This window comes from Aptenodytes forsteri, unplaced genomic scaffold (assembly GCF_000699145.1).
Source record: "Aptenodytes forsteri isolate BGI_AS27 unplaced genomic scaffold, ASM69914v1 Scaffold257, whole genome shotgun sequence".
Taxonomy (NCBI): Eukaryota; Metazoa; Chordata; class Aves; order Sphenisciformes; family Spheniscidae; genus Aptenodytes; species Aptenodytes forsteri.
In genome coordinates, this window is record NW_008795194.1 from 6756107 (window position 1) to 6782288 (window position 26182).

General features: G+C 38.7%; 1 protein-coding gene across 1 annotated transcript in view; it reads left to right on the top strand.

Moving 5' to 3' along the window:
• Nucleotides 1-26182, top strand: part of CCNY (cyclin Y) — a 56281-nt gene that overhangs the window by 26374 nt on the left and 3725 nt on the right. The window contains exons 5-8 of the mRNA XM_009278640.2: nucleotides 2973-3030; nucleotides 3131-3250; nucleotides 17853-18019; nucleotides 22633-22795. Of these exons, the coding sequence (XP_009276915.1) occupies nucleotides 2973-3030; nucleotides 3131-3250; nucleotides 17853-18019; nucleotides 22633-22795 (508 nt within the window). The remainder of the gene's footprint in view (nucleotides 1-2972; nucleotides 3031-3130; nucleotides 3251-17852; nucleotides 18020-22632; nucleotides 22796-26182) is intronic.

The window sequence follows — 26182 nt, forward strand, 5'->3', positions numbered from 1 at the left end:
TGGGCTGCAGGTGGATATCTGCTCCACTGTAGACCTCCATGGGCTGCAGGGGGACAGCCTGCCTCACCATGGTCTTCACCATGGGCTGCAGGGGAATCTCTGCTCCGGCGCCTGGACCACCTCCTCCCCCTCCTTCTTCACTGACCTTGGTGTCTGCAGAGTTGTTGCTCTCACATATTCTCACTCCTCTTTCCAGCTGCAATTGCACAGGTTCCCCCCCCCTTCTTAAATATGTTATCCCAGAGGCGCTACCACCATCACTGATGGCCTCAGCCTTGGCCAGCGGTGGGACCGTCTTGGAGCCAGCTGGCATTGGCTCTATTGGGCATGGGGGAAGTTTCTAGCAGCTTCTCACAAAATCCGCCCCTGTAGCCCCTCCGCTACCAAAACCTTGCCATGCAAACCCAATACACAAAGATAATCAGACTGTAAAGTTTTGTGGAAATAACAGAGTGCTTAAGAATAACTTAAGTATCATGCCAGCTGAGTAAAAGGCTCAGGAAAGTGGGGCGCATTAGGGACTACAAAGGGTGAGAAACTTCAGTAAGAGCTCACAGTTGAGCAGGAGGAATCCAGAGCCAAAGTATGCTTCATGCCGATTGCCGTGGAGCTGATTTCTGTCTGCAGTAAAAGATGCCCATTCGTGGTCTTATAGAACTTGATGCAAATTTGATCTACATCTAGTAAACAGAGAGGCTAAACCTTTGTAAAATAGAGTCCCAGGTCAGTGTCTTGAAAACAAATACATTCTGAATGTTACCTTCTTGGGAAACTTGCTATCTGTCCTTTTGCTTTTGGGACAGAGAGGTGATTCATTCAGGAAGAACTGGTTGCTGCTTCTCCCTCCTGCGGCTGCCCGGCGTGGGGAGGTGTGTTGTAAACGTGCCCTCTGCCGCACTTGGGACGGACGGTCTCGGCAGCCGTGCTGGAGCAGGCTCGCGTGGGTCAATTAACGACTCTGAAATGGAGGATGTGAAATGACTGTTGTGTCTTCGGCAGTCTCTGATTTAGGAACGGAGGGACAATGTGATAACAGCATTCAGTTGTACTTGCTGCTGAAACAGCAATAACAAAACATATATTCTGTTTCCTGCCATTATAGGCGAAAGGAAGTTGTTGACGTATGTGGTAGATTTTGGTTCATTATGGAGGGTGGGGAGTAAGAAACCACTGTAACTCTTATATATACTCAAGGTTGATTTTGACAGAAACCTGCTTTGCCAGAGAAGAATTCTTTTCAGACAATATTTATTTGTTCCTTTTCTCCTGCACAGTAGGCTTAAAACTATATTACTTGCTAACATTCCAAACTCTCACCAATCCCATTTTTTTGAGAAACTGTACATGAAATAGAATATTCCTTCATATGTTTCCCACATTTCATTTGATTGTAACATTCTAGTTTTCATTCCTTCTTTTCCCAGTGTCTCCTATCGTTGTTATATCGATGGGCTTTCTGCAGCTTTTGTTGTGCTTAGCTATTCAACAAGCGGTAAAAGGCTACACCTATCTTGTTTTCGGAGGAATGCCTAAGTATTGGTGAATTTGCTAAGTAAATAAATAAAATAAAATAAACCCCAACAAACTAACCATGAAAAATGCTTAGATCAATTAGTAGATGGTTCATTTTTGATAGATAACAATGTGAATTTGTTCTAATGAAGACGCAAACCTATCAACCTATCTTTTTTGGGTTTTTTGTGTAATAGATTTTTTGAGAGCAATCAAATGTGTCTTCATAGCATGCAGCAGCTACAGCATGAAGAAATAGGAAATTCTTTTTTTCTCTCTTCTCATTGTGAAGGGCCACAGTTTACTGTAGCACATCAACGATTCCATTTATGTAGGGGTAAGAGAGTCTGGCCTAAAATCCTTGCTGATTAGGAATTTTCTAGTAAGTATTTCAGTCTGCTTTTTTGTTTTAATTTAGGTAAACACTTTTTTTTCTTTTTAAAAAGGAGTATTTCCAGTGTTAGCAGGCTTTATAGCAGAAAAAATGTCACCTTCAGATGTTGAGGTTTAAATGTTAGCTGCTAATAAGTACATTTTGTAGACGTGAATCCACTGTAAAACTTGTGTTTGCATGCTCTGAGAAACACGTGCTGTTGAGTAAAGATAGATAACATATTCAGTGGTTTCTCTCTTAAGAGCTCTATGACCCAAGTACCAGGGATGCTATAAATAAAGATGGGATTGTAACAAGTAAGTTACATGGATGCATCTGTCCGGAAAGTGTCCAGTTCTAACTGGTACTGTTATACCACTTGCTTTTGTGATTGTTCGTGTTTCTGCCAAGGTTACACACAGCAAAAATCTTAAATTGCATTTTGGATGTTAGGCTTGTGAAGTTGCATCAACTTTCATGCTGATCTTGAGCAACAGGGATCTGAGCCAAAATAGGAAATAAAACCAATGAATAGGAATATTATTTTGTCTAAAAGTTTTTTGTATATGCTCCTTTTTGCTTTCAGAAATCACAGTAGGATAGGGTTTTCCAAAGAAATAAAAAGTGAAGTATCTATGCATTAACTGAAGGATAACTGTAAAAATAGTGCTGCATATTTGTAAATGTTCATGAAGTTGGCAATAGAGGAGGAGGAGGAATTACTTAAAAGAAGAGATTGCAAGGATTAACAGTTAAGAAAAGGAGAGTAAGCTGAGCTGATTTTATGATAAGTTTATAGTAGTACCTCTTAGGTTGGGAAAAAGCCTCACAGTAGAGAGTGCAAAAGCTGTGTGCCTTCGGCATTGAAATCTGAAAATTTTAGCATACTTTGTAATACGGATTTCATATTACACGTGAACCTTATGGCAGAATAGGTCCAACTTCTATTTGAAAATCACATTTCTGCAGTGTTCCTAAGCACCACGCAGCATGAGCAGTATTGGAGTTTTAACGATACACTTGTGTCTGAGAGCTGCCTGCTGTCGTGTTCAGACAATGACGCTACTTTGTTTTTAATACCTTTTAGGGACACAGACGGAAGAATGCTCTTAGATATTTTTGATGAAAACCTTCATCCCCTTTCGGTAAGTTCATCTGCCTCTTCTTCCCTTTCATGTGAACTGTCTGTCTTTCTGTCTGCTTCGTTTTGTTTCAGTCACCTATTTGGAAGTATTTCTTCCTTAGAAATCCGAAGTGCCACCAGATTATGACAAACATGACCCGGAGCAGAAACAGATTTACCGCTTTGTTCGGACGTTGTTCAGTGCTGCTCAACTGACTGCTGAATGTGCCATTGTCACCCTGGTGAGTGTCTGAGGGATGACATCAACGATCTGACAGACCCAGTTTTGTTCCCAAAGCTTGTGTTTGTATCATTTGATAGATCTGGGTGCTGCCATGGAATTTTTTCTCACCCTGGAGACCAAGGGAATTTCTTGATGGGAAGAGATACTACAGTTCATTTTCTTGCGGAGAGTAAGTGATAGAAGAAGAGGTTGGGTAACATGCGACACAAAAGCCGGGGTTATGTCTTGCCCTCGCAGAGTGATCATGTTACAGGCCACCAAGGTGACTCATAGAAAATGCAGGTGGCATAAGTGGTCTGAACAGGAGGGAATGTTAAAAGCAGAAAGGTTTCCGCTTTTGGGGGGTTTGCTGTGTATCATTGTAGTTCCCAGCAGAGACTCAGGAACAGCTGTAGGTAATTTAATCGCACTAATAAGAATTGATGGGCACATGAAGGATTTGGTGAGTGACTGGGACATGTTGGTGATGGCTCTTTTTTACTTGCACTGTACTTGTCTTTCAGGACCACGTCATAGGATCGAACAATTGTACTCAAGGCTGAAGTTTAGCTACTTAAAAATAGCACAACACAAAAGAAGGTTCAGATTTTCAGCTGGTGTGGATCAGCATAGCAATGTGGATTAAAGGAGCTAAAGTGATCTCCACCAGCTGAGAATTTCTTAATTTTCCTGAAATTTTTATCCTGCCCACTCTGACAAGCCTCTTCAGCTTTCAGGCACGATTTTAGCCATGTTCTTGACCCAGAGATTTAAAAAAAAAAAGCCCAATGTTTTTTTTACTGCTACAACGTGGTTTCATAACAGCTTTGTTATGCACTTGAGATGGAAGAAGGGGAAATTGGAAAAGGTGGATTTTGAAGCCCAGACCTACTAATTTCCTCTGTTAATCTCCCTCCCTTGGCTTCTAAGATTAGTTGGCAGGCTTTTCTTCTTCAGTCAGTCAGAATGAATTGTACTAGCCAGTACAGAACAGGAATATGAGAGAAATAGGGCAAGAAACACCCTGCAGTGCTCCATCCATACATTGTGAAGTATTACTCTACCTAGTTACTTGACCCAGCCATTACTTGTTTTCTGAAATGACATTTTATCTGTCTCTTTTACATAATTGCACTAAGTTCTTGTCCTTCTCCCTTTTCTTCCTAAGTGTTTTCTGCTGGAGGCAAGATATGTTGTGTGGATCAGTATGTTCTTGTGTAGTTTAATTAATCTGCTGTCAAATACAGTGGAACCTTGTTGTAGTTATCTGTTGTTTGGTCTTAGGTTATTTGATCAATGAGGGCACTCTTCAGTAGAAGGGAAGAGGGCTTTTTTTTTTTAATAACAATATCTTCCTGTTATTGCAATGCATGGAAAGTTCTTCCCCACAAATCTTGTTAACTCAGGCATATATTTCAATATCTTTCATTTGTAACTACATCCTTGCCTCTTCTGGTTCTTATGTGGTTTCTGTGCAAGTAACTCTTTTGGTGTGATCTGCAATGAAGTATAAATGTTTTTAAATTATTTGTTATATTGCAGAGGCAGTTTCCGTGGTTGTTAGTGCTTGAAACCTTAGGTAGCTTGGTTTTTTCACCCAACACAATGATAACAGATAAACTGTTTTATAGCCTAGTTCTCAAAGCAGCCATGCAGATGTTTGCAGATAGATTTGGTGCAGGTTTTTTTAATCAATATCTTCCTGTTATTGCAATGCATGGAAAGTTCTTCCCCACAAATCTTGTTAACTCAGGCATATATTTCAATATCTTTCATTTGTAACTACATCCTTGCCTCTTCTGGTTCTCATGTGGTTTCTGTGCAAGTAACTCTTTTGGTGTGATCTGCAATGAAGTATAAATGTTTTTAAATTATTTGTTATATTGCAGAGGCAGTTTCCGTGGTTGTTAGTGCTTGAAACCTTAGGTAGCTTGGTTTTTTCACCCAACACAATGATAACAGATAAACTGTTTTATAGCCTAGTTCTCAAAGCAGCCATGCAGATGTTTGCAGATAGATTTGGTGCAGGTGATCAGCATTACTGTTCTGCTATTCTCGCCCATGTTTTCAGGATAATAGCACCTGCCTGACCTCTCTTTCCAGAAAGCTTCAGAGTTTTTGGATAAATAGTGTTTTACAAGTATGAAATCCTGCTGCTGCTGTTCTCAGTTTCCTCTGTACTTTTAGATCCCATTTCTTTATTTGTTAGTGTCATCAGGAGGGGCCCCAGCGACAGATAGTGTTGTTTCTGAAATGTTCTGAAATATTCAAATGTGGAAATTAATCTGTTAAAAAGCAATCAACCCTTCCCCCCTCCCCACACTCCTGAAATCTTAATAGTGTTGATATTGCTATTTATGAACCTTCCAAGTACTTTCAATTTTGATATCCTGTCTGGAGAAGAAGAGAGCAGCATTCCCTGCTGGAGCTTATGTTTTGCCCTAGTCTGGCCGTCCATCGGAGAGCAATCTGATAGCCCTGTCTGCCACTTGTTCCTCCTGGGAGGGTTGCCAGAAGGCAGGAAGTATATCTGTGGAGATCACAATACATTTTGAACAAGATGCTACAACTATTATCTTTCTTTCACTCAATCTAATTACTTTTAAACAGTCCTAACCACCCCTTTTTACTGCCCAAATTATTAACTTGGTCTAAGGTGTGTAGTTGAATGCACTTGCTGTTTGTCTTTTTACATGCCATTAGCCAGGTAGAAGCAGCAGATACAATTGGTTATATAGCAGTCTGTATGTTCAGCACAGGAGCTCAGTAAATGTGAAACTCCAGAGTGTTAGATAAGCTAGTCTCTGGCAAAAAGCCGGCGTTGTGTTGCTTCAAGCACTTAATTAAAATATTTCAATTAAAGCCTCCACTATTACAGCAAAACCAATTTATAATTAAACAAAAAATTTAATTTTCACACAGCCTCCAGAGCTGCCAAGAGATTTCCCATACTGATAGGTGAAAAATTAAAATCTCGGCTTGAAACAATTAAATACTAATTCACGTTATTTATTTATAAAAGAATACCGTAAGAATAAAATCAGTTTTAAGAATTGTGTTGCTGATTTCAAGTCTTGCAAATAATGTTTTTTGTCCCAGTGAGCAGCTGAACTATACTCCATTACCTGACTTTGTGAGAAAATTAATGCACATGTGCTTCTCCCTCGACCCAGAGTATTCCCACCCTTGCTAAAACTGAGAAATGCCTGTCTCATCTTCACCATCTCCTCAAGTGCAGAGGTGGCAAGTTGTACTTATGGTAATCTACTAATTGGGTAGCAAATAAAAATGTGAACAGGAGCGTTATCCATACCAACAGGAAAACAGTACAGTGTTTGCATGTCATGAGAATTAAATATTTATGCTTTGTTCTTTTGTTCTGTAAAAACAATCTTATTAACTAGACCTGAAGAGGAGAATGGTCCAAGTTTTCTGCTTTGCCTTGGCATGACTTTCTGAGTTTTTTGCAAATAGGCCAAATCTAAGGCTCCTAAATATACTTCTGTGTCCGTAGTAGTTTCAGAGAAGATACATTTTTTTGCATTTGCAAATATGCAGATAGGCAAATACGCTAGGTCTGTATGCTATAGACTGATCAGATATGGTGATACGTAAATACATACAGTACGTGAGCTGAATTATTTCTGTGAAGTTCAGAGGAGCATGCTTTTGAAATATATTACAAAGTTCATACTGTGACTGAGAGGATTTGATATTGGGAAATTTGAAATTTGAAGTATGTAAGAATAAATTCTCCTTATGAAAAATAGGGATACAATTAATCCAGCCAGATGTTCCTGAGTTCTTATTGTACTCCTCAGTCACGTTTTCAGCAACTAGGTAGAGAATATTGTTGAACTGTGTTGTGAAAATTATAGCATTTGAGGAGAATTTTGTTTTCTGTGTGTTTGGAGGAAAGGAGAAAGCTTTTAATTGATTTCCTTTCACTGGGATATTTTTACTTTTAAATGCTGATAAAATACCTTCCTCCCCCCATATTTCAATTGAAGTATCAAAAATCTGATACTTGTTTAAAGGAAAACAAAAGCACAGAAGAAAGTGATCAGAGTCCATAGAGGCACTTGATCTGCAGCAGAGGTCCTTTTCAGCTGGCCCAGTAAAACTGCCGATCCTTATGCAGCTAATGGAAGAGGCAGGTTCCTCCAAAGACCTCAGAGTACAATGCAAAGTACTGTTTATTGCCTGGTTTGATGCTGTCACTCTCCATCCAGTGACCGTAAGGGATCGTGAGTGCGGTTGGGTGAGCAAGGCAAAGCATTGAAGCTGGGCTCCGCCTCGTGTAAGAAACCTGTGAGAAGAGTTGTGTGTATCCAATATTGTTGGTGTCCACCTTTGTCCTGGGCTTCAAGCATTCCCTGGGAGGTGACCAAAACCCACCACTTTGCCACATCTGAGGAAGGTCTCCCCGGTGCAGAGAGAAGGTCTCTCCACGTGTGCTGTGGATCCTGAGCCCCTTGGCAGCTGGCCATGTGTCAGGGTACGCTCCGGAGAAGGGCAAGAGGAACAGGGGCTTCAAACCTGTGCTCCGGGCACTGGCCGGAGCAGAAGACTCAGATTCTGGTCCCTGGTTTTAGGGTTATTCTCATCTTTTGACTACAGTCTAACATACAACACATGAATGATTATTAGTTAATACTTATACGTCTCTTAGTCAAGTGTTGCTTTAGGCCTGCTGGGATGTACACTTCATAAAAAGAGAACATTCAAGCTGGGGGTTGGGAGGGAATTTTTTTTAAATCCCCAAGAGAAGAGGACATTCAGTCAAAGAATGGGTGTCTGTTTCCTGATGCATCTCTAAGGGCTTCTGTGTGGGCAAGGAATGAATACTGATCCCAGTTTTAGACTGGAAAGTCGATGTTGCCTAATAGTTGGACTGCATTTTATATGTATTATAGATCTTTATCTTAAAATGAGTAAATTAAGGGGCAAACCTGGAGATGTGTGACTTTTCTCTCAGTTCCAGTAGTGCTTCCTATAAATGTCTACAATGGTACTTTGCAGTTGTTCGCATTTTCAGGGTTTTGTGACCGCGTTTGTTGTTATTCTTCAACATTTGGTCTCAAAAATAAAAATTGAATGAATTTGCCAAGACCATGATGATGTGATGTCCTTTTCCACCAAATGGATGGCACCAGACCTTTATGGAACATTTTAAATGCCCAGCTGGGCAATTGCAAAGCACAGTTATTTCTGGAGAGTCGTGGTAGGGAACTGGCTGATTGCTTAGAACAGAGCATATGGCAATTTAGTGTTTGGATTAGAGCCGTAATTTGGCTATATGGGACCCACTACCAATTATATTTTTTTCCATACAAATATCTTTTTCGTTTCAAGGCATTGTGACGCACTGAAGTTTTCTCATTAAAGAGAGAGGACCGTGCATTTCTTCATGATGTGTTGGGATGGAAACTGTCTTCGTTAGTTATTCTGTGCTCTTGCAACTTACAATGTGGGTTACCTAGTGAGTTCATATGGAGTTTAAATGGCAGAGGGAGGGAATGAGTTTTTTGCAAATACATGTTTATTTGTAGATTCTCAATTATGGTAATTAAAATACCAAAAACATTATCTCCTTTCTGTCAGTGTAAATCAAGTGAGAAATAATTAAAGCCACTAGAGTTTTATTAGTAAAATAGAGATAGAATTTGGCATAAAGCAATATCAAAACAGCATGAGAAAAGATAATGCTTTGCTCTTGTGGCTGCCTCAAAATTCAGAATTATTCTAGTAATGTCAGTGTCATTCCTCAGAGATTGCCCATTTCTTTAGTGTGCTGAGACTCCTGCTCAGCCTGCTTGGAGGCAGTGCATAACTTCTGACCTCTCTGTGTTGCATCACAGGAAACTCTAGTACTGCAGACAGATACAATCACAGAATAATTCAGGTTGGAAGGGACCTCTGGAGGTCACGTCTGGTCTGGCCTCTGCTCAAAGCACGACCAGCTGGATCAGGCTGATCAGGGCCTGACCAGTTGAGTTCTGAATTTCTCTGAGGATGGAAATTCCACAACCTCCATAGAAAACCTGCTCCATTGTTTTAGGGAAACCTAAAAAAAGAATTATGGTATTTTGGGTGCTTAGACTGCAACTCCAGTGTGGTAAGAGGTATCTGGGATATTGGAGGTTAATGTTGAACAGCTTCAAAATGAAGTAACAGAGAAACAAAACATTTTAAGAACCCCATAGTAAGATTTTAATAAAATTTGAGTGTTCCTTTGGATTATGAAATATTGAAATGATTTGACACTTTCATATTTGGTATATATCCTCCTGAAGGGAAAAAAAAGGAGGAAATAAACCTCCTCCAGTATTTTAACTTTCCTTTCTACTTGAGAGTATTATATAATATACAAAGTATGTTATAATGTCCTCTGAGATGGAAAAAATGAGATGCTGTTTCGCACTAATTAAAACTGAACCTCTTCAGTGCTATCTTTAGTTTTCAATTTCTTCAAACGGATTTATGTTCTGTTGGTTGGGATGTTGTGTAACCAACTCTTTGCTATCCAGGATCATGGGGAGCAGGACATCCTGGATAACTGGGACAATATTGGATGCTGTGGTTACTATCAGACACTCGGGAAGTCCAGGATGGATTCACCCAACTGCAAATAATCACCCCGGGGATTAGTTCTGGCTCAGCAGTAGCCCTGCTGGAGCAGCATTGCTTGGATGCCAATCTGGTTAGCCTCGTGCCATGTTACAGTTCTGTGTCTGGATAAAAAAAGCCCCCCAGGACTAGTGGTGATAATGGATGGCTAAATGCTTCACCACCATGCTGTTGCAAGTCCAAGTCCTGGGAGTTAAGATCAGAGGCATCCAAACTAGCTCAGCATGGAGTCATATTGGGTCTGGCAGGTTTATGAGCTCAAGATATGTGCTGAAACAAATCAGTTCTGTACCTCTGCTGGACTTGAAATGGCTTTGGAAGCCATTTAACTACATTCCTGTGGTGCCGCATCTAAGCTAATGAACCTCTCCAGAGTTCACTGAACTCGAAGCCAATTTGGGATTATCTATACCCACAGAGTGGTAATTTTATTTAATTAATAGAATTAAATTCTTTTAAATTCAGATAAGTGAATTCTTAACAAAGCAAATCACCTGATTGGTTTCACTTATGATTAAATAATAATTTGCTGATGTTCCAAGTGTAAAGGTCAACCATTGCAAAATCTTGGTGCGAGTCTGTGGGAAGAGATGGAAAATAATAATCTAATATTGCTCTTCTGAAATCTTAACTCTGGCAGTGTATCTTCTGAAGTGGGCTCAAGTTACTAAAATGCCTCCAATGAGGTGCAAGTGTTGTCCATCAAAGTTTGTTAGACTGACAGTCATATAAAACCATGTGGTTCATTCCCAAACACAGTAGACTAATAACGGAGGCATCAGACTACGAGGTATTGAGTTTGTAAGTAAAAATGTGTTGATGGACCAATGTCCATTGATATTTTCCAGATCAGAACTGCGTTTTCATTTCAGCTAGGAATTGAATTATGTCACAAATGAGTTTTGAAGATTATAGTGTTGTTGGTATTAACACTGAGTTATACTTGTTTGCAAGCTGGGAAAAATTCAGAATGGTATGGTTTTTGGCTGAAGCCACTGAGAGCTTCTGCTAATGTCACATCAGTAACTTTAATATTTTATTTAAATAGTTTTGTTATCGTTCTGTAAAAATCTATAAACATACAGTCATAAATGGGTAATGATAGGTGTGATGAAGATGGCTCTTGGAAACTGTTAAAGTGTTTAAGGAGAACTAGGTGTTGAATTAAGGCAGAATAAATCTGTTGCCTTTTTGGAATTCAACTTTTGAATATTTCAGTAGAGAAACGCTCAGAAGTTTTGCTACAAAAGCTTACTTTCAGAAGAGGCACTGCAAAGGATGAATTAAATAGAAGAAAAGTAACATTGGTATAACAGCTTCAATTTGTTTTAAGCTTTAGTTCCATTTGTATGCATGGATCCAGCTATTAAAAGCAAGTGGAGGCAAATCATGGCATTTATTTTATGTCTTCTAGACACTAAAAGCTCATTTTACCTTTTATTAGTTCTGGATCTATAAAGGAACACCTGGTGAAATAATCCAGAGGAGGTGAGGTTTTCAGACCTTTGTTTACCAAAAAAAAAAAAAGTGTTTCTCACATTGTTTCTTCTGCATTTTTTGGTCTCTTGACATATAAATAAATTTCTTCCAGCATTCTTAGATGCGAGTTACAATATTCTTTTCTACAGTGAGCTTTTAAAATTCAGCTTTATTATATGACTTTACAGCAGCTAGTCCTAAAGAAAATGTAGAAAGTTTTGCTTTTGAAGATTAAGCCAGTGAAATTCATTACAACAAACGAATATAGTGAACCGCATAGTACACACAGAATCTCAAGTCTGCTCTATACAAACCCCATATTTAAGAAAATGACCCCTGTGTTTAAGACACTGTTCAATGTATAGACATAATGCATACAAATGGCATTTCCATATGTCACATTTACCATTGCAGGGTCAACGTTTTCAGTGATTTTTTTTTTTTTTTTTTTTTTTGTTGAAATGAGGTGGAGCATGCCTGCTTGCATGTGGGAAGACTCGCTTGCTTTTGCCAGCAAAAGCAGGTGGTGTTCTCCCACCAGCCACGAGTTTGTTTGGGATGAGTAGCGTAGTGACTAACCATCCACCAGCCTTCCTCTTCAAACGGGCTGAGAGCCACCTGGCCCTGCTCCAACAGTCTGTACTGATTCAGCACATCTTTGCAGCAGCCAGAAGCATCCCCCTTCAGTAGTGTAGACTGCTGAGTGCATGGCAGACTCTACCTCTCCTTTTTACTCTGACGTCCCATCAAAGTCAAAATCTTGGTGCTTGGGCTGTTACTATGGCCTGGGCCTAGTATATTGAAATGCTCTGAGGTGAAAACAGTGGTCGAGAGCTCCATTTGTCAGGAATAATGAACGTTCTCACATTTGCATAGGAGACAGAGCTCACTTGGCTGTGTGCATACTGCCGTTATGAGGATGCCCGACATCAGTACGGCGAGAGCTCAAGTATGTACCAGCCTTTCCTCTGCCTAAATGTCACTGTCTGCAGAGTCACTTGGTTCTCTCCAAACTAGAGCTAGAGAGAGCTAGAACGAAGACTGTGTGTGTAACTGGGTGAGCTTGATAGAAAGTTGAAGAACTACACTAATGTGACAGCACAGGTGTGTCTTTGGGAGACAAGTCCCAGATTGCAGTGAATTCCCACATTAGCTGAGGAGCTCGATAAACTTTTACAAATGTTTGCTGCAAGAAGAAGTCTTGTTCTTTTTCTGTCTTCTCTTACTTGAACACATACACTTAAAACCCAAGACTGAGTCAGGGAGGCCACAGCAAGTGAACAAAACAAAATGCTCTCTTTTAGGGCATTTTCAAGAAAGGAGCCAGAAGCCGCACTATGCGCCTTTCTCCTGGCGAGGTATTTATCATCTTCATCAGTTTTATCGGAAGATGATACAGAACCTCACTCCAGAAAACAGTATGTCTGGAGTTAAGCCCAAGTTACCACCAAGGACTCAAGAGCGATTATTCATATCCCTCAACATGCTATTGGAAGATGCTCAAATATGGCAATGAAGGTTGTATAAGAATAGTGTCTTGTCAAGCTCCTATTTAATTTTTAAAGCTGATTTCTCAAGTATGTGCTGGTGGGAAGGTAGTAGCAAGTTTACGCTTCCTTTTTACTTATGTGTAAGTTCATCTGCTCAAGGTGTAAGTTCATCTGTTATGAATTATTCTCCTTTATGTCTTTCCTTGCAATATCCTTCTTATCTGTTCTTATCAGTTTACTTTTTCTTCTCTGAATGCCTTTGAATTTGAGCCCACAACAAAATCCTTACTTGGTTTTCTTTTTTTTTTACTTTTTCTTTCTTTTTCCTCTCTCTTTCTAAGCTAGAGCCGCACATAAGAAAGGATATTATTTTCTGATTTTTGTATGCTCTGTATATCTATAGATGATGAGTATTCATTCAAAATCTACTAAAACTGCATGTGGGAAGTTGAAATCTAAGAGGTTTGCATTAACAGTAAAGGGTCAAATTCAGCACTGATGTGAAGTAAATGAAGTTCATTTCCTAATTTAAGAGTGGCATGATATTATGGCTTCCATATGCTCTCTGCTTATGAAACTCCCTGCATTAGCACAGTGTATTGCTTTAAAGAAGTCTTCTGCTTCCCGGGGACAATTCCAGGGAATGCTGTTTGTTCATAATTCAAGGAGCAGTTTTGCTTGCTAAGTTGAACAAGTTGGTTGTGTAATATAGTGTGTAAGGGGTTTGTTTACACAGGCTGCCTGGAAAGCAAAAGGCAGCCTTGTAAACAGAACCATCAGGTAGTGCAGACTCTGGTGAGATCAATGTGCCACCTATTTACTGAGCTTTGTGTTTCTGTGGTCTCCCAGTACCAAATTTTATACATCAAAATCTTTTCAGAGTGATGCTCTAACTAAGAAGTCAAAACTCTGTTTTTAATAATGGGCTTGACACATAATTTGGAATTTGTAGTTTTGTGCTTAAATAGCGTTTTGCCTTCCTTATGAAGGAAAATAAATTTTTGAACAATTAGTGATATTTTGTTTTACAGTATTATAATGTTACGGTTTTCTTCAGTGTTAGGATGGCAGGCAGGGGCAAATCATAGCTAAAGAAGAAATGGTGTATTCAGGAGTCTGGCATCCGGCCTCTTGAAAAATTCAGCTTTAGTTTTATGATATCTTGCTACCTATATGTTTCTTAGTTTTTAAGAAAAAACCTGAAAAATCAACAGTTTTATCTGTGAGGTCTCATGCTGTAAATATTCTGACTTTGTAACTGAGTGTAACTTTGTTTTCACAGAGATTTTTGAATGTTTTATTATGCCTGTCTTTTTGTGCCTAATGATGTAGCTTGAGTTCAAGAAAGTGTCTAAAACAAGGTTAAGGTTAATTCCACGTTAACACAAGAAAAATAGAGAAAGAACCCTTTGGGGAGTGAGAAAGCCAAAGGTCTTTTACTGAGACTTTTTTTTTTTTTCATTTGACCAGTCTGTAATATCCAACATACTGTAACTATTCAGACTTTTTGAGTATTCTATAATTTCAAAAATTCATTTAAACTATTTTGGCATTGGTAGTATCAATGACATTATGCTTTTCCAAATAAGATTTCTATGCATCTACCATTTTGTATGTATGCTCCTTTTATAAGTTAGTTGTTGTTACTTCTTTAAAGTTAGTCCAGTATTTATTTGAAGGTACAGATATCCCCAAAACTTGGGATAAATATCTTCTAAATGTTTTGTGGATTTTAGTAATTATCTATAAATCAGTCATAATGCCTCTTAAAAAAATGTTTTAAATTGGTAAGTAAAAAACAACAACATTATTTTAAAACATATATCTTAAAGGAATGTTTTCAGTTTTCTTAGCGGCTATGTATTTCTTCTGTTAGAGCAGAAGCAAATTTCCTTCAGCATCTGTAGAATATCTTTAGATATTTAAAATTTAAAACAAAACGCTGGCCCTTCAGAATCCCAAGCAGTGTTCTGTTTTTATAAAATGCAGCCTTTCAGGTAGGTATAATACTTTGCATGTATATTGTACAGAGATATATATATATATACACACACACAGAGTATCTCATAAAATCTCCTGCTAGTTTCCATCAGTCAATGTCGACTCTTGTAAGAGTACTAGCAACCTAAATAACCACCTAATGGCTTTTTATCACAATGCAGTGCAGAGGGTATTGTAAGATCTATTACAAGGTATAAATAGGTTACTCTTCAGTAAATGCAAACCTGTATTTTTATAGAGTAGCATATCAGGACTAATTGTTGGGTTTTGTAAATGTGTCTGTGTTGTCATGTTGAAGCACTTCCAGTTTCAAGTTCTGCTCCTTCATGCACAGCAAGTTGTTCCACGGATGAGAAACGAAACTGCAGAACAAGTTCACTTCCTTGATGCTAATGAAGGCAGTAAAAAATTTTGTTTCTGAATCAGAGCAGAATTTACTAACTTAATAAATGACTGCATCTGATTTTCCTTAAATCATTGGCAGAAGAGTGCAGTGAAACCTGTTTGACACAACCTCACAGTGGACTGAGAAATCTGTTGCTTGGGGAGAGGTGATCTGTTGAGAAGAGAAAATTTTATACTTTTTATACATGAATTCATTGTAATATGACTGTATTAGTGACCATTACAGACACTGTAACTCAAGTTTTATTTTCCTTCAGTAAGAGTAGGATGCAAAGAACTTCTACTTTGTGGTGGCCACTTTGAACAAAAGGTGTCTAATACTGTGTTTTTATTTTTTCCCATGATTTTCTTGCTCAGTATGCCGTTTATACTGCAGAGTGTGTGAGACAGTTCATTTTGTGGGCTGAATATCTGTGTACATGTATTCAGATATTTAATATTTTTTTCATAAAATACATTTTTTTCTGTAAAATTTTAAATTATACAACAGCTGTCTACTGTTTTCAGTGATCGTGTTGCCAAGCTCTAATTACTTGTACATATCATAATTGTGAAAATTAATGAACAAAACTATACGAAGGATGTAATTGGCCTTGATGTTATTGGTGACTCATAAAAATACACAAGCTTCAAAATATATGAATTCTTATTTTTTAAGTATGTAATATATTCTACTAATGCTAGGCCTTTCCAGAAGCACAAATCACCGAAGGTCCTCTGTGTGCTTGTATGAGTATGCATCCCTATAGCAAATCACCAGTGAGCTGTTCCGGGTTTGAAAGTTTTTCCCCTATGTCCCCCCTTTCCCCTTCCCTCAAATCCTTACCAGCATGTATCCTACCGAAGGATGTTTGGCCTTGATGTTATTGGTGACTCATAAAAATACACAAGCTTCAAAATATATGAATTCTTATTTTTTAAGTATGTAATATATTCTACTAATGCTAGGCCTTTCCAGAAGCACAAATCACCGAAGGTCCTCTGTGTGCTTGTATGAGTATGCATCCCTATAGCAAATCACCAGTGAGCTGTTCCGGGTTTGAAAGTTTTTCCCCTCTTGATGTTATTGGTGACTCATAAAAATACACAAGCTTCAAAATATATGAATTCTTATTTTTTAAGTATGTAATATATTCTACTAATGCTAGGCCTTTCCAGAAGCACAAATCACCGAAGGTCCTCTGTGTGCTTGTATGAGTATGCATCCCTATAGCAAATCACCAGTGAGCTGTTCCGGGTTTGAAAGTTTTTCCCCTATGTCCCCCCTTTCCCCTTCCCTCAAATCCTTACCAGCATGTATCCTACATTGAATTTTGGATATATTAGCTATTCTTTGGGTATTATTTGATTAGGTGTTAATAAACATTAACTTAGTCAAACTTCAGATTTATTATATGTCTTCTCAGCTAGTACATAAACTGTTTAAATGTTGTGGATTGCAGATGTATTCAGTTTTGTTTATCTCACATGTAAATATTCATAATTGTAATTTCCCTGTCCCTAACAGGGGATAGAGTAGGGGGGCACACAGATCACCCACAACCAGTATTTCTTAGAACGCATTTTGTTTATCAGTCTGTTACTATTAATGTAATTGAGCTGCTGCTATCGATAGCGGGTAACTATTCACACAGCATGTTGACTTATTCGCTCCCGTGGATCCCTCACGTATTTACCCATAGTTCCCTGGCTGGAGCATCAGCTGGGGGGGCAGCCTAGCTCTGTGTTTGGAAACAGAGGGTCACACTGCACCCCCCGCCAGCAGCTTTTTGGTAGGTGTTCAGAAAGTCCCTCCAGGGTCCCTTGTTTCATCAGATGTACGTATATAATCCTGTAGCCTTTGTAAATAGTACCCACCACCCTCTTGGATGAGGTCTGGTTATACGAGCTCTGGTTGATGCTAGCCCGTGTTGGTGGCCTTGGGCAGATTGGGCCAGGCTATGGTGTCCTGAGTTTGTCGGTTCTTGTAGGTCCAACAGGATTACTGTTATGTTATTCATCTCCAGAGCTCATCGGTCCAGAGGAAAGTGTTATGAATTACCTTCTCAGCACATACCTTTCCTCTCTGTTCAGCTTGCTGTTTCTGTGGTAGCTGTTCCTCCGTCCATCCTCCTTCCTGCCTATAGAACCTCTTCACACAGGCTCACCAGAGGGGCCCAGCATGACATGATGCCATACCTGATAACTGATTGCCCGTAAATTACAACTATAGTTGTTTGTATGGTAGCTAGTAATTATTATTTTTGGTAGCATACCCTTGCTTTCTTCATTAGTAATTAGCATTTTATTTATTTACATTATTTTAATAATTTATTTAAGCTATCATTTGAATTCATTCCAACATGCGACTATATTACCAACAGTTACAGATAGAAAAAATAACAGTTTTGTTTCTGGTAATATGATCAGAAGGCAAAGGTCAACTAAAATATGAGTTTGTCACATTCAGTCTTGAGCTTGGCATAAATGTATGTATTTAAACCTACAGCTTTTCTAAAAGAATCTTCTTGAGAGCAGATTACTGTTTTAAAATTGCTGGAATGGGTTTATGAGAATAGTTTTCATTTCTACTTAACAGCAGAATGATTAAGTCTTGATTTTAACGTGTTTCCACAGGTATATCTTGAAAGACTTTTAACTTATGCAGAGATAGATATTTGTCCAGCAAACTGGAAGCGAATTGTACTGGGTGCAATTCTACTGGCATCCAAAGTTTGGGACGACCAGGCAGTGTGGAACGTGGATTACTGCCAGATCCTGAAAGATATCACGGTCGAAGACATGTGAGTGCAGTATGTTTATCTTTGTCAATGAATGCCAAGATCTGTGTGTATAAGTGGGACAGGAAGTTCTCTCATAAATTATATAAAGTTTGTATATCTGTGTTTTATCTAAACATGGTGGATGCTGATAGATGGCATGAGGTCTACTTGACAGTTGCTTACTTAGAAGACATTAATTATTTTTGTTTTCTGGTTGAAGTCTATTTTACCCCTGGATGTTCATGCGTGGTGATGAAAACAGACCTGCAGAATATTTAAATGTTTGACTTGACAAATAAACCCACATCCAATGAGCTTGCATGTATTCACTTCAGCAACATTTACTGTCATGCTAGTTCTCCATACAGACAGTAGACCAACATGTAAGGCAGGAAAAAAAATTGTTGTGATCCTAATGACCCTTAGATGATCACCCACTTATTTATTGCCATTATTCAAAATTAGTGCTTTTGGATTCCCCCCCTGCCCCCGTATCCTGCTGAGTTCGTTTCCAAGATGTTAAAAATCTAGTATTTTAACTTGCCAAGAGAAATTTCCATTTTTCCATTTTTTTAATCTGATGGCATTCTTAAGAAGTGCATATTGTAACAGCATAGGGAGTTGTGATATTTGGCTGGATACTCCCAAGTCATATTAAGAGTATATTCCAACAGTAATAAAAAGAACTGTAATAAGAATAAACACAATTAAGATCCTAATGTTTACGAATACTAAAATGAATGCTCATTTCACTAAATAGTCTAGTGCTTTTTTTGTTTGGTTGCTTAGCAGGTATTACATATATTGGCTGAAGTGCCTGGGGTTTGTATCATCTATACGTTCAGGGCTGAGTCACATACCACGCACACTTTCCCGAGGTGCCCTTACCTGAGCTGGCGTGCGTGCGAGAGCAGTACTGGAAGGGCTGCAGTTGGAATTGGCGCTGGGATGGTGCCGGGGGGCTGGATGCCCTGACAGGCCATTGTGGCTCGTGCGTTTGGAGAGTGATGTTTTCAGTCTACTGGTGCACCCCTTTTTTATAAGAACTAATAACAATAAAATTATTAAAAAGATGTTTTAGTACAGTATCCATGTGTTTCAGAGCTCTTTTAAGCAGAGCTAAGTCTGTAATGAGAAGAATGTAGACTCGTTTCTGCTTTAACTCACTTAAGTCAGGATCGCAGCCGCTGAAGAGTTTGTTGTGGATAACCACTCTGGGAGGAGGGGAGAGGGAAGGAGGGAAGTAGATGAGAAGAAATGTTTATACAGACAGAATGTTTTTTGAATCTCAGTTTGCAATCTCAAAGCAGTAAAAGGCCAAGCGGTTTTGCTAAAGCAGCCCTAATTTCATTTCTTAGTAGTTCGCTGTTTGTCAGATTTATAGCTGGTCTAAAAATGATCTGCAAGGGAAAGGTTGAATGTTAGGAGTCAGCTGATTGCTTTAAATTAAGCATGCTCATACACTGCTAGATAAGACTTATAAATTGTGAGTAGCTGTCATTGCTCAAGTATTAGAAAAGTTATCTCTAAATCTTGTATTAATGAGCAATTTGTAATAAGGTGGGTTTTTTTCCCGAGTCAAAGTAAAAAACACAAAGCTTGCGCTGCTGTGGTATGCTGTAGGTACTTTTATTAGTTTTGGGGAAAACTCTTGTTTCAAAATAGAGGTGGGAAATACCACATAATGCCATTTCAGTATCTGTTTTAAAATATGTAAGCTACTTAAAGGATGGTTGATGATACTTCTTTTCCGACATAACCCAGACAGAATGAGATTTCCAAAATGAAGGGGGGGGTAGGGGCTACAAGAAGCTAAAATCAGGCCCTTCACATTTCTGTGTGCAACATTATTCCATGCAGAACAATTTGATAATGCTTTCTTGACTGTTTTGAGTGTTTCCTGAATGATTTTGCTAAGCTACTTTTCCCTTGATCCTTTTCTCATGCTTTCGGGTATTCGGTGGCAGTAAGGGCCTCCCTTCATTCACTCCTCCTCCAAGGGAAATCTGGGAGCTTTTAAAGTATTTCTGAAGCTGGGACATGAGCTGAAGTAGAGTGCTGAACAGCTTGAAGCAGACTGACAGGTTTGACTGTGCTGTGTGACAGTATTAATCAGGAATGGTTATAAATATGAGTTTTGAAATTGCTGATTCTCAGGGCTTTTTTTGAAGGCTGGTGATGAGGCATACTGTGATGGTGTGAAAGGAAACAAAAAAAGAGGTTATTGTTTTTGACAAACACGTGTGATGGTGCTACTGTTAGAAGTTGCACTTGAGCTATATAACACCATTACTCACATGGAAGACCCATGCTCCTGTGCTAACATCGGCCCTCTTTCTGCACTGCACATTCCCTAAGCCAAACTGTGATGAGTCCTTGTCCTCAAAGTTTTTAGCTTCTTAACCTTTTCTTAAAGATGTTAGGGTTCTCACAAACTGCAAACCCAGAAGCCTTTGGAGAGGCTGTGCTCTCTGTATGGTATTTGGTGGTCTGGCTCATGGGCTTTGTGTTTGGGGCTCCTTGTCAATCCTCCAGCAAAGATTCTGGTGCTTGTTGACCTGATGTTTATATTCCTGCTGCCAGTTCTTCCAAATTTTTTTTTCCTCCATTCCTTAGTGTGGTGGATTTTTTTTCTTTCTTATTTTTCAGGTAGTTGGGACAGTACAGTATTATGATTTTGAAGTGTCTAGCTGTATGCAAGATGGGGGCTTTCATTGTTTATATTAATAAGGCAGAAAAACTCTGGGTCAAAATCTTCGACTGCTGTGAATCATTCAGCATAAGTCTATCTTGCAAAACATCACACAGACCTTTCTGAGTTTTTTAAGTCACCAGCAGTACATTGAACTGTGCCTAACAGCTAACGGAGGACTTGGGAGGACGGAACTGCAGTATGTGTCTGCAGTCATGTATGTAGCATTACCTTGAGTTTCTGTGTGAATTTGGGGAGCGGCCACAGGAAAGCATATGCTAAAGTGGTCTAATGGGGATGTAGCGGGAAGAAGGGTGTGGTGGTTAGTCATATTACATTAGTTCAAATCCGAAATACCTGTATTTTTTTGTTCTTTCTCAGCTGTAGTTAGTCTGCTGATCTAACCTTCAAATCTGGGAACTGGGGGACAGTAAGAATCTGAGGCTATGTATTGTTCTTAAAGATTTGGGGATGCTCTTTAAAAGAGGTACAGCCAATGTCTTTCTCCATTAAAATAGGTTTTCTACTATGCGTTACCATAGACCTTTAGGCTTAGCTTGCAGAAAGTAAAATCTTGGCAGTATAAAAGGACATTTAAATACAATCTTCTGTATTTATTGGTACATGTCTTAAAACGTATTTCTTTTAATTGGGATCTTTTAAAAGTTAGAATCTTCAACAGTGTGAATTCATGCCAAAGAGTCCATATCCAGCTTTTAGAGAGTCTTTTAATGTTAATTAATATTTATCATTATGTAAACATAGAATTTTGGCAGAGAGAATGAAGGTAAGGAAAGACAATGATTATGATGTAAGAGTGATGTAAGAGTAAAGACTGAGAAGAAGAAAAATCAGTGTTGAAAAATTACTGTGCCAGTACTTTTTGTACTCAGATCCTTCCTCTTCTATTGCCCACTGCCTGCACATTCCTTGCACACGTACACTGCAGTCAAAATGTAACTTAAATGCAGTATCGTAGTCAGTCGATACCTGCTGGTAACACAGCTATGCAGTCTGTATAGTCTTTGGCAAACATGTACAGCTTTTACCACCCATTTATCTTTTTTATTTCTCATATCTTGAAATCACTGTTTTGAATGTATCATATGTCCCTGCATAAGTATTATGTAGGATATCTAGTTACTGTGCAATTTATGAAAATTTCCAGTCCTTAATTTTGTTGATCTACTTATTTCTTAACATACTTTTTAATGTACTGGTGTAGGTAATAATGTATTGCTATACCAAAGGTTTCATGGGGTGGGAGCTCAAAGAGGACCTCTGTTCCTATCAGATATTTTGATAAACACATTTGTTTTAGGTACTGAAAAACAAATAATCACCACTGTGACTTTTGATTGCTCGTCCTAGGGAAAAATTCCTTCATTCTGTTCATAGAGAAAGATAAGACAGTATGCTGAAAAATTCAGGTTTCCCATGACTAGTTTTAAATGGTTGATTATGAAAGGCTGAAGAGAGTAAATAAGTTCTCCAGTAATTTAGGTGTTAGAGTAATTTGCAGCATTTATGAGGGATGTCTGACAAATTTAGGGCATGTCTGTGTTCTGTGTTTGCATAGCCGTGTGTGCAGATCCACCTAGTGGAGGTACAGCAGAAACAACAAGAAAATTTTTTTCCTGCTAGCTTTTCTGTCCCAGATTGTATTAGCTAAACTGATAAAGGTGCCCCTCCTCTAGCAAAAGTTTGTGTCTGGGTTTGATTGGCATCGCAGTAGCAGCTGCACGGTGCAGCATCTTTCATATTCCTCACTGGCATACATATGCCGACAGAACTTTGTAGACCAGGTCAAACCTTAGGCTAGGATAATTGCATCTGGCAAGAATAAGAAATGAACTTGGTTTATACCATTTGCAATTTAAAGTAAATTACATTCAGAATGCACAGTCTGAAATATGTTTTCACATTTATCTTCTTTCTACAGGAATGAGCTGGAACGCCAGTTTCTTGAGTTGTTGCAGTTCAATATTAATGTTCCCTCTAGTGTTTATGCCAAGTATTACTTTGATTTGCGTTCCCTGGCAGAAGCGAATAACCTGAGTTTTCCTTTGGAGCCCCTCAGCAGGGACAGGGCGTATAAACTTGAGGTAAGACACTTTCTTTTTAGATTGCTCAGCATTGAATATATAGGGGAATTTGGAATTCTTGCGTTATTTCTCCCTTCTCCCATCTCTTCCCAAATATTCCCATGAGATATTAGAATATCATGTGCCCCGATTTTCATAACTGTTTTGTTTGTGCTTTGGGTATTCATGGACATGGGACGGCTTTTTGGCCCGATTTGCTTCATACCTTGTCTTGCTTTCCATTTCTTTTTCAGTTCTAGTTGTCTGAATTGACCTTGTGAAAGTACCCGCAAGTTTTACAGTGACTTTGTTCACAGTCTGGTTTTGTGTGTTCATTTGGTTTCTTAAAACTGATTATGCAGCTTAAAGGACAGAATATTAACAAGTATTGCTGAAAATAACTATTCCATGTGCTTGTTATCTGCTACTGCCTAATTCACGTGGATCCAAGTCTGTTATCTCCTGTGGTGTTTTTCTCAGTAATGGGAAAACAGAAATGAGCACATGTCTTTAGTGAATAAATCATGAATGCTTATGAGACCTGAATATACCATGTGCACTATGTCGGATGGTCTGGACCTGTGAAATCCATTGCAGTATGAATTCCCACAGGCACAGGAAGAATTTAAAATCATCAGCCAATTGTGGGCTCTTTGCAAGACTGGAATCTATTTTTCCTGAGCTTTCTGATATGAAGTTTTTCAAATAAGGGCATTATTGCATGAGTGTGTACACATTTTGTTACTAATTTTGAAATTTGTCGTTAGATGCTAACTGCTTTTAACATCGCACGCCTTTAATTATATAACAGCTTTGTACTGGAGGTTGTTTGCCTGTGGGTTAGAGTGAGCTTTGCACGGTCTGAAATTCCTAGTGCTCCTGTAAAACAGGCAGGCAGTACTATACACGTTTTTGTGGGGGGAAATGGTGTGTGGGAAGGTTAATTGACTTGTTTGTGACTGTAGTGGGAACAGAAAGTGGTGGAGAAAGACTCAAAGCAGATTTCACTAAAGTTGTATTTCTCATTCTTTCTAAATATTCTTTCTAAATTTTGCAGATAGCTCCAATAAGAATGTAACTTAATTCTGTGTACGGACTGTGATGTAAATTTGCATCAGATTTTGTTTCTATTGAAGAGAATTAAAAAAAAAAAAAAATTAATTGGGATTGTAATCTTAAATGAAAAGAGGTAGTTTATTAAGTTATTAGATGGTGGGTCGTGATAATAAGTGCCATTACATATATTAAAATTGAGTGAATTGCTTTTTGATGAGAATTTAGTACACAGTGTTTCCCAACACTGTCAGGCTATATCGCACACAATGTATAACAGCAGGTTACAAATGAAGGTAACAACGATAGCTCCTGAAGCCTTAGAAGAAAACAAAATAGGAAATTACTGTAAATACCCAGAGAATACTGGTGGTTCTTCTGTACTAACTAAAGAGAAGGCATATTTTAAAAGAAATAATGGAATCTTTTTCTCAATAAATCCATATTATTAAAATTTTTCCCACGTTGGGGATGCTTTGTCCTGCTAGCAGAAGTTGGCTGTACGGTAACCCTGCTAGCCAAAGGGGATGTCTTCAGGGAAGAGGATGAGTATCTGCTGTGAAACCAACTTGGTCTACCAGCTCCTTGCCTCTGTTCTGGGGCCAGAAGGAATGGAACATGATGAGAACTCCCTTGTTCCCTGGCAATACTGGGTTGTCATTAGCATGCCCTTGAAACTAGTTGACAGCATAATTTATAGCCTAGTTCCCAGTTAAGCATTTAGGTTGCCAAGAGTTATCAAAATGCATTTGCAGCACTTTTCTAGGTCTCTCATGTGCTGTTCAGCCCGGAATTCTCTGTTTTTAAAACAGTTGCCTGGATTGTCCAGTGGCATGGCTGTAGTACCACACAGGCTGTGGTATTTTTGACACTGAGAGAAAAGCTGCAGTCTGTGATGAAAGACAACAGACTCATAGTGAATGTACGTCTGCAGTGGAAGGATTTGCCTTGTCTGGTAAACTGAAAGGGCCTTGCTCAGTCCTAAGATTTAAGACAACTTATTTACTGGCGTTTGAGATCACAAAAGGTCTTGCATAGAGAAATGGTTATATTATAACACATTTTTGCTACTTTTGCATTTTCAAGCTGGTTTATGTATAGCAGGAGTATTAGATCTGGCATGGCAGAATCTGCATTGCTGTTTCTGCAAATATCATAAGGTTGGTATACCTGTGATGGAAAAATACCCCCAAAACCAAGACCACCAAGGATAAGGCTAGTAAATACTGTTCCTCATCAAATGGAAATGCTGGACAAGATCCATCAGCTTAGAGGTGTTATAAGAGGTCATAGTACTTGTTAAAAATGACAACGCTTTCTGGAGCATCTGCAGTGGATGTTTTTCCTTATTTAATGTTACCACAATTGACACTTAAGAAGCAGCTTTGTCTTTTAAATGACTACATGAAAGTAATTTTTTCTTACTTTTCATCAGCCTGTGGCATAAAAGTGTCCTGAATTTGTTATACCAGTCCACCTAGTAGCCAGAAACCATTTTCATAATGCCTCTTTTTTTTTTTCCCCATTGTATGGAATCATGCGAGTTAAAAATGGCAAATAACCTTTCATTAGATCATCCAGTCTGTCCACCTGCCAATGCTGTTTGTTCCAACCAGCATATGTTGTAATGTGTTTTCTCCTTCCTTTTAATTATGTCAAACGTCAAGGCTTCCTTTACTTCTCCTGAGAACTATTTTCTAATATGGGAGATTTTTCTGGCAAGAAGGTTGTTGGATATCCAACCTTAATCCACTATTTTGTAATTTCCTACTCTTGCACCTGGTTATTCACCTATGTACTGAGCTAAATATGAGTCAGATTCTGCTCTTTGGGGTAAGTCCACAAAACGTGCCCACCCTGTTTCTGCTTGTGATCTCAGCACTGTGCTCGTTTCAAGGCTAGATGTTGTAAGAGCATTTGTTAGTGCACTCCCAATTTAACTGACTGTATCTTGTCTGAGCTTTTTTTTTGTTAGGATAGTGCTTGAGCACATAGTTCAAACCTGTTGAACTACATGCTGTATTGTCTTGACCCTAAAGAGGTACAGTCCCATAGATCAAACAGACAAAAAAGAGGAGAAAAATATGTAAGTTACAAGTAGAGAAGTGTCTTTATATCCCTCCAGCTTCCAGCTGTCACAGTGATTGATTGCAATCCTGAGTGTTTTGTATGTTCAGAACCCTCTTAGCCAAGAAGCAAAGGGAGAGCAAAACTCCCCTGCTCTTTTGTCAGGAGTAACCTGATTGCTCTTCTTTTCATTCTCCATAAATTAAAGAGAACCCCCATCATCACAACTTCTAGTTGTTCTAGTGATGATTTTTTTTTTTTTTTTTTTTTTTTTTTTATTTTATAGAA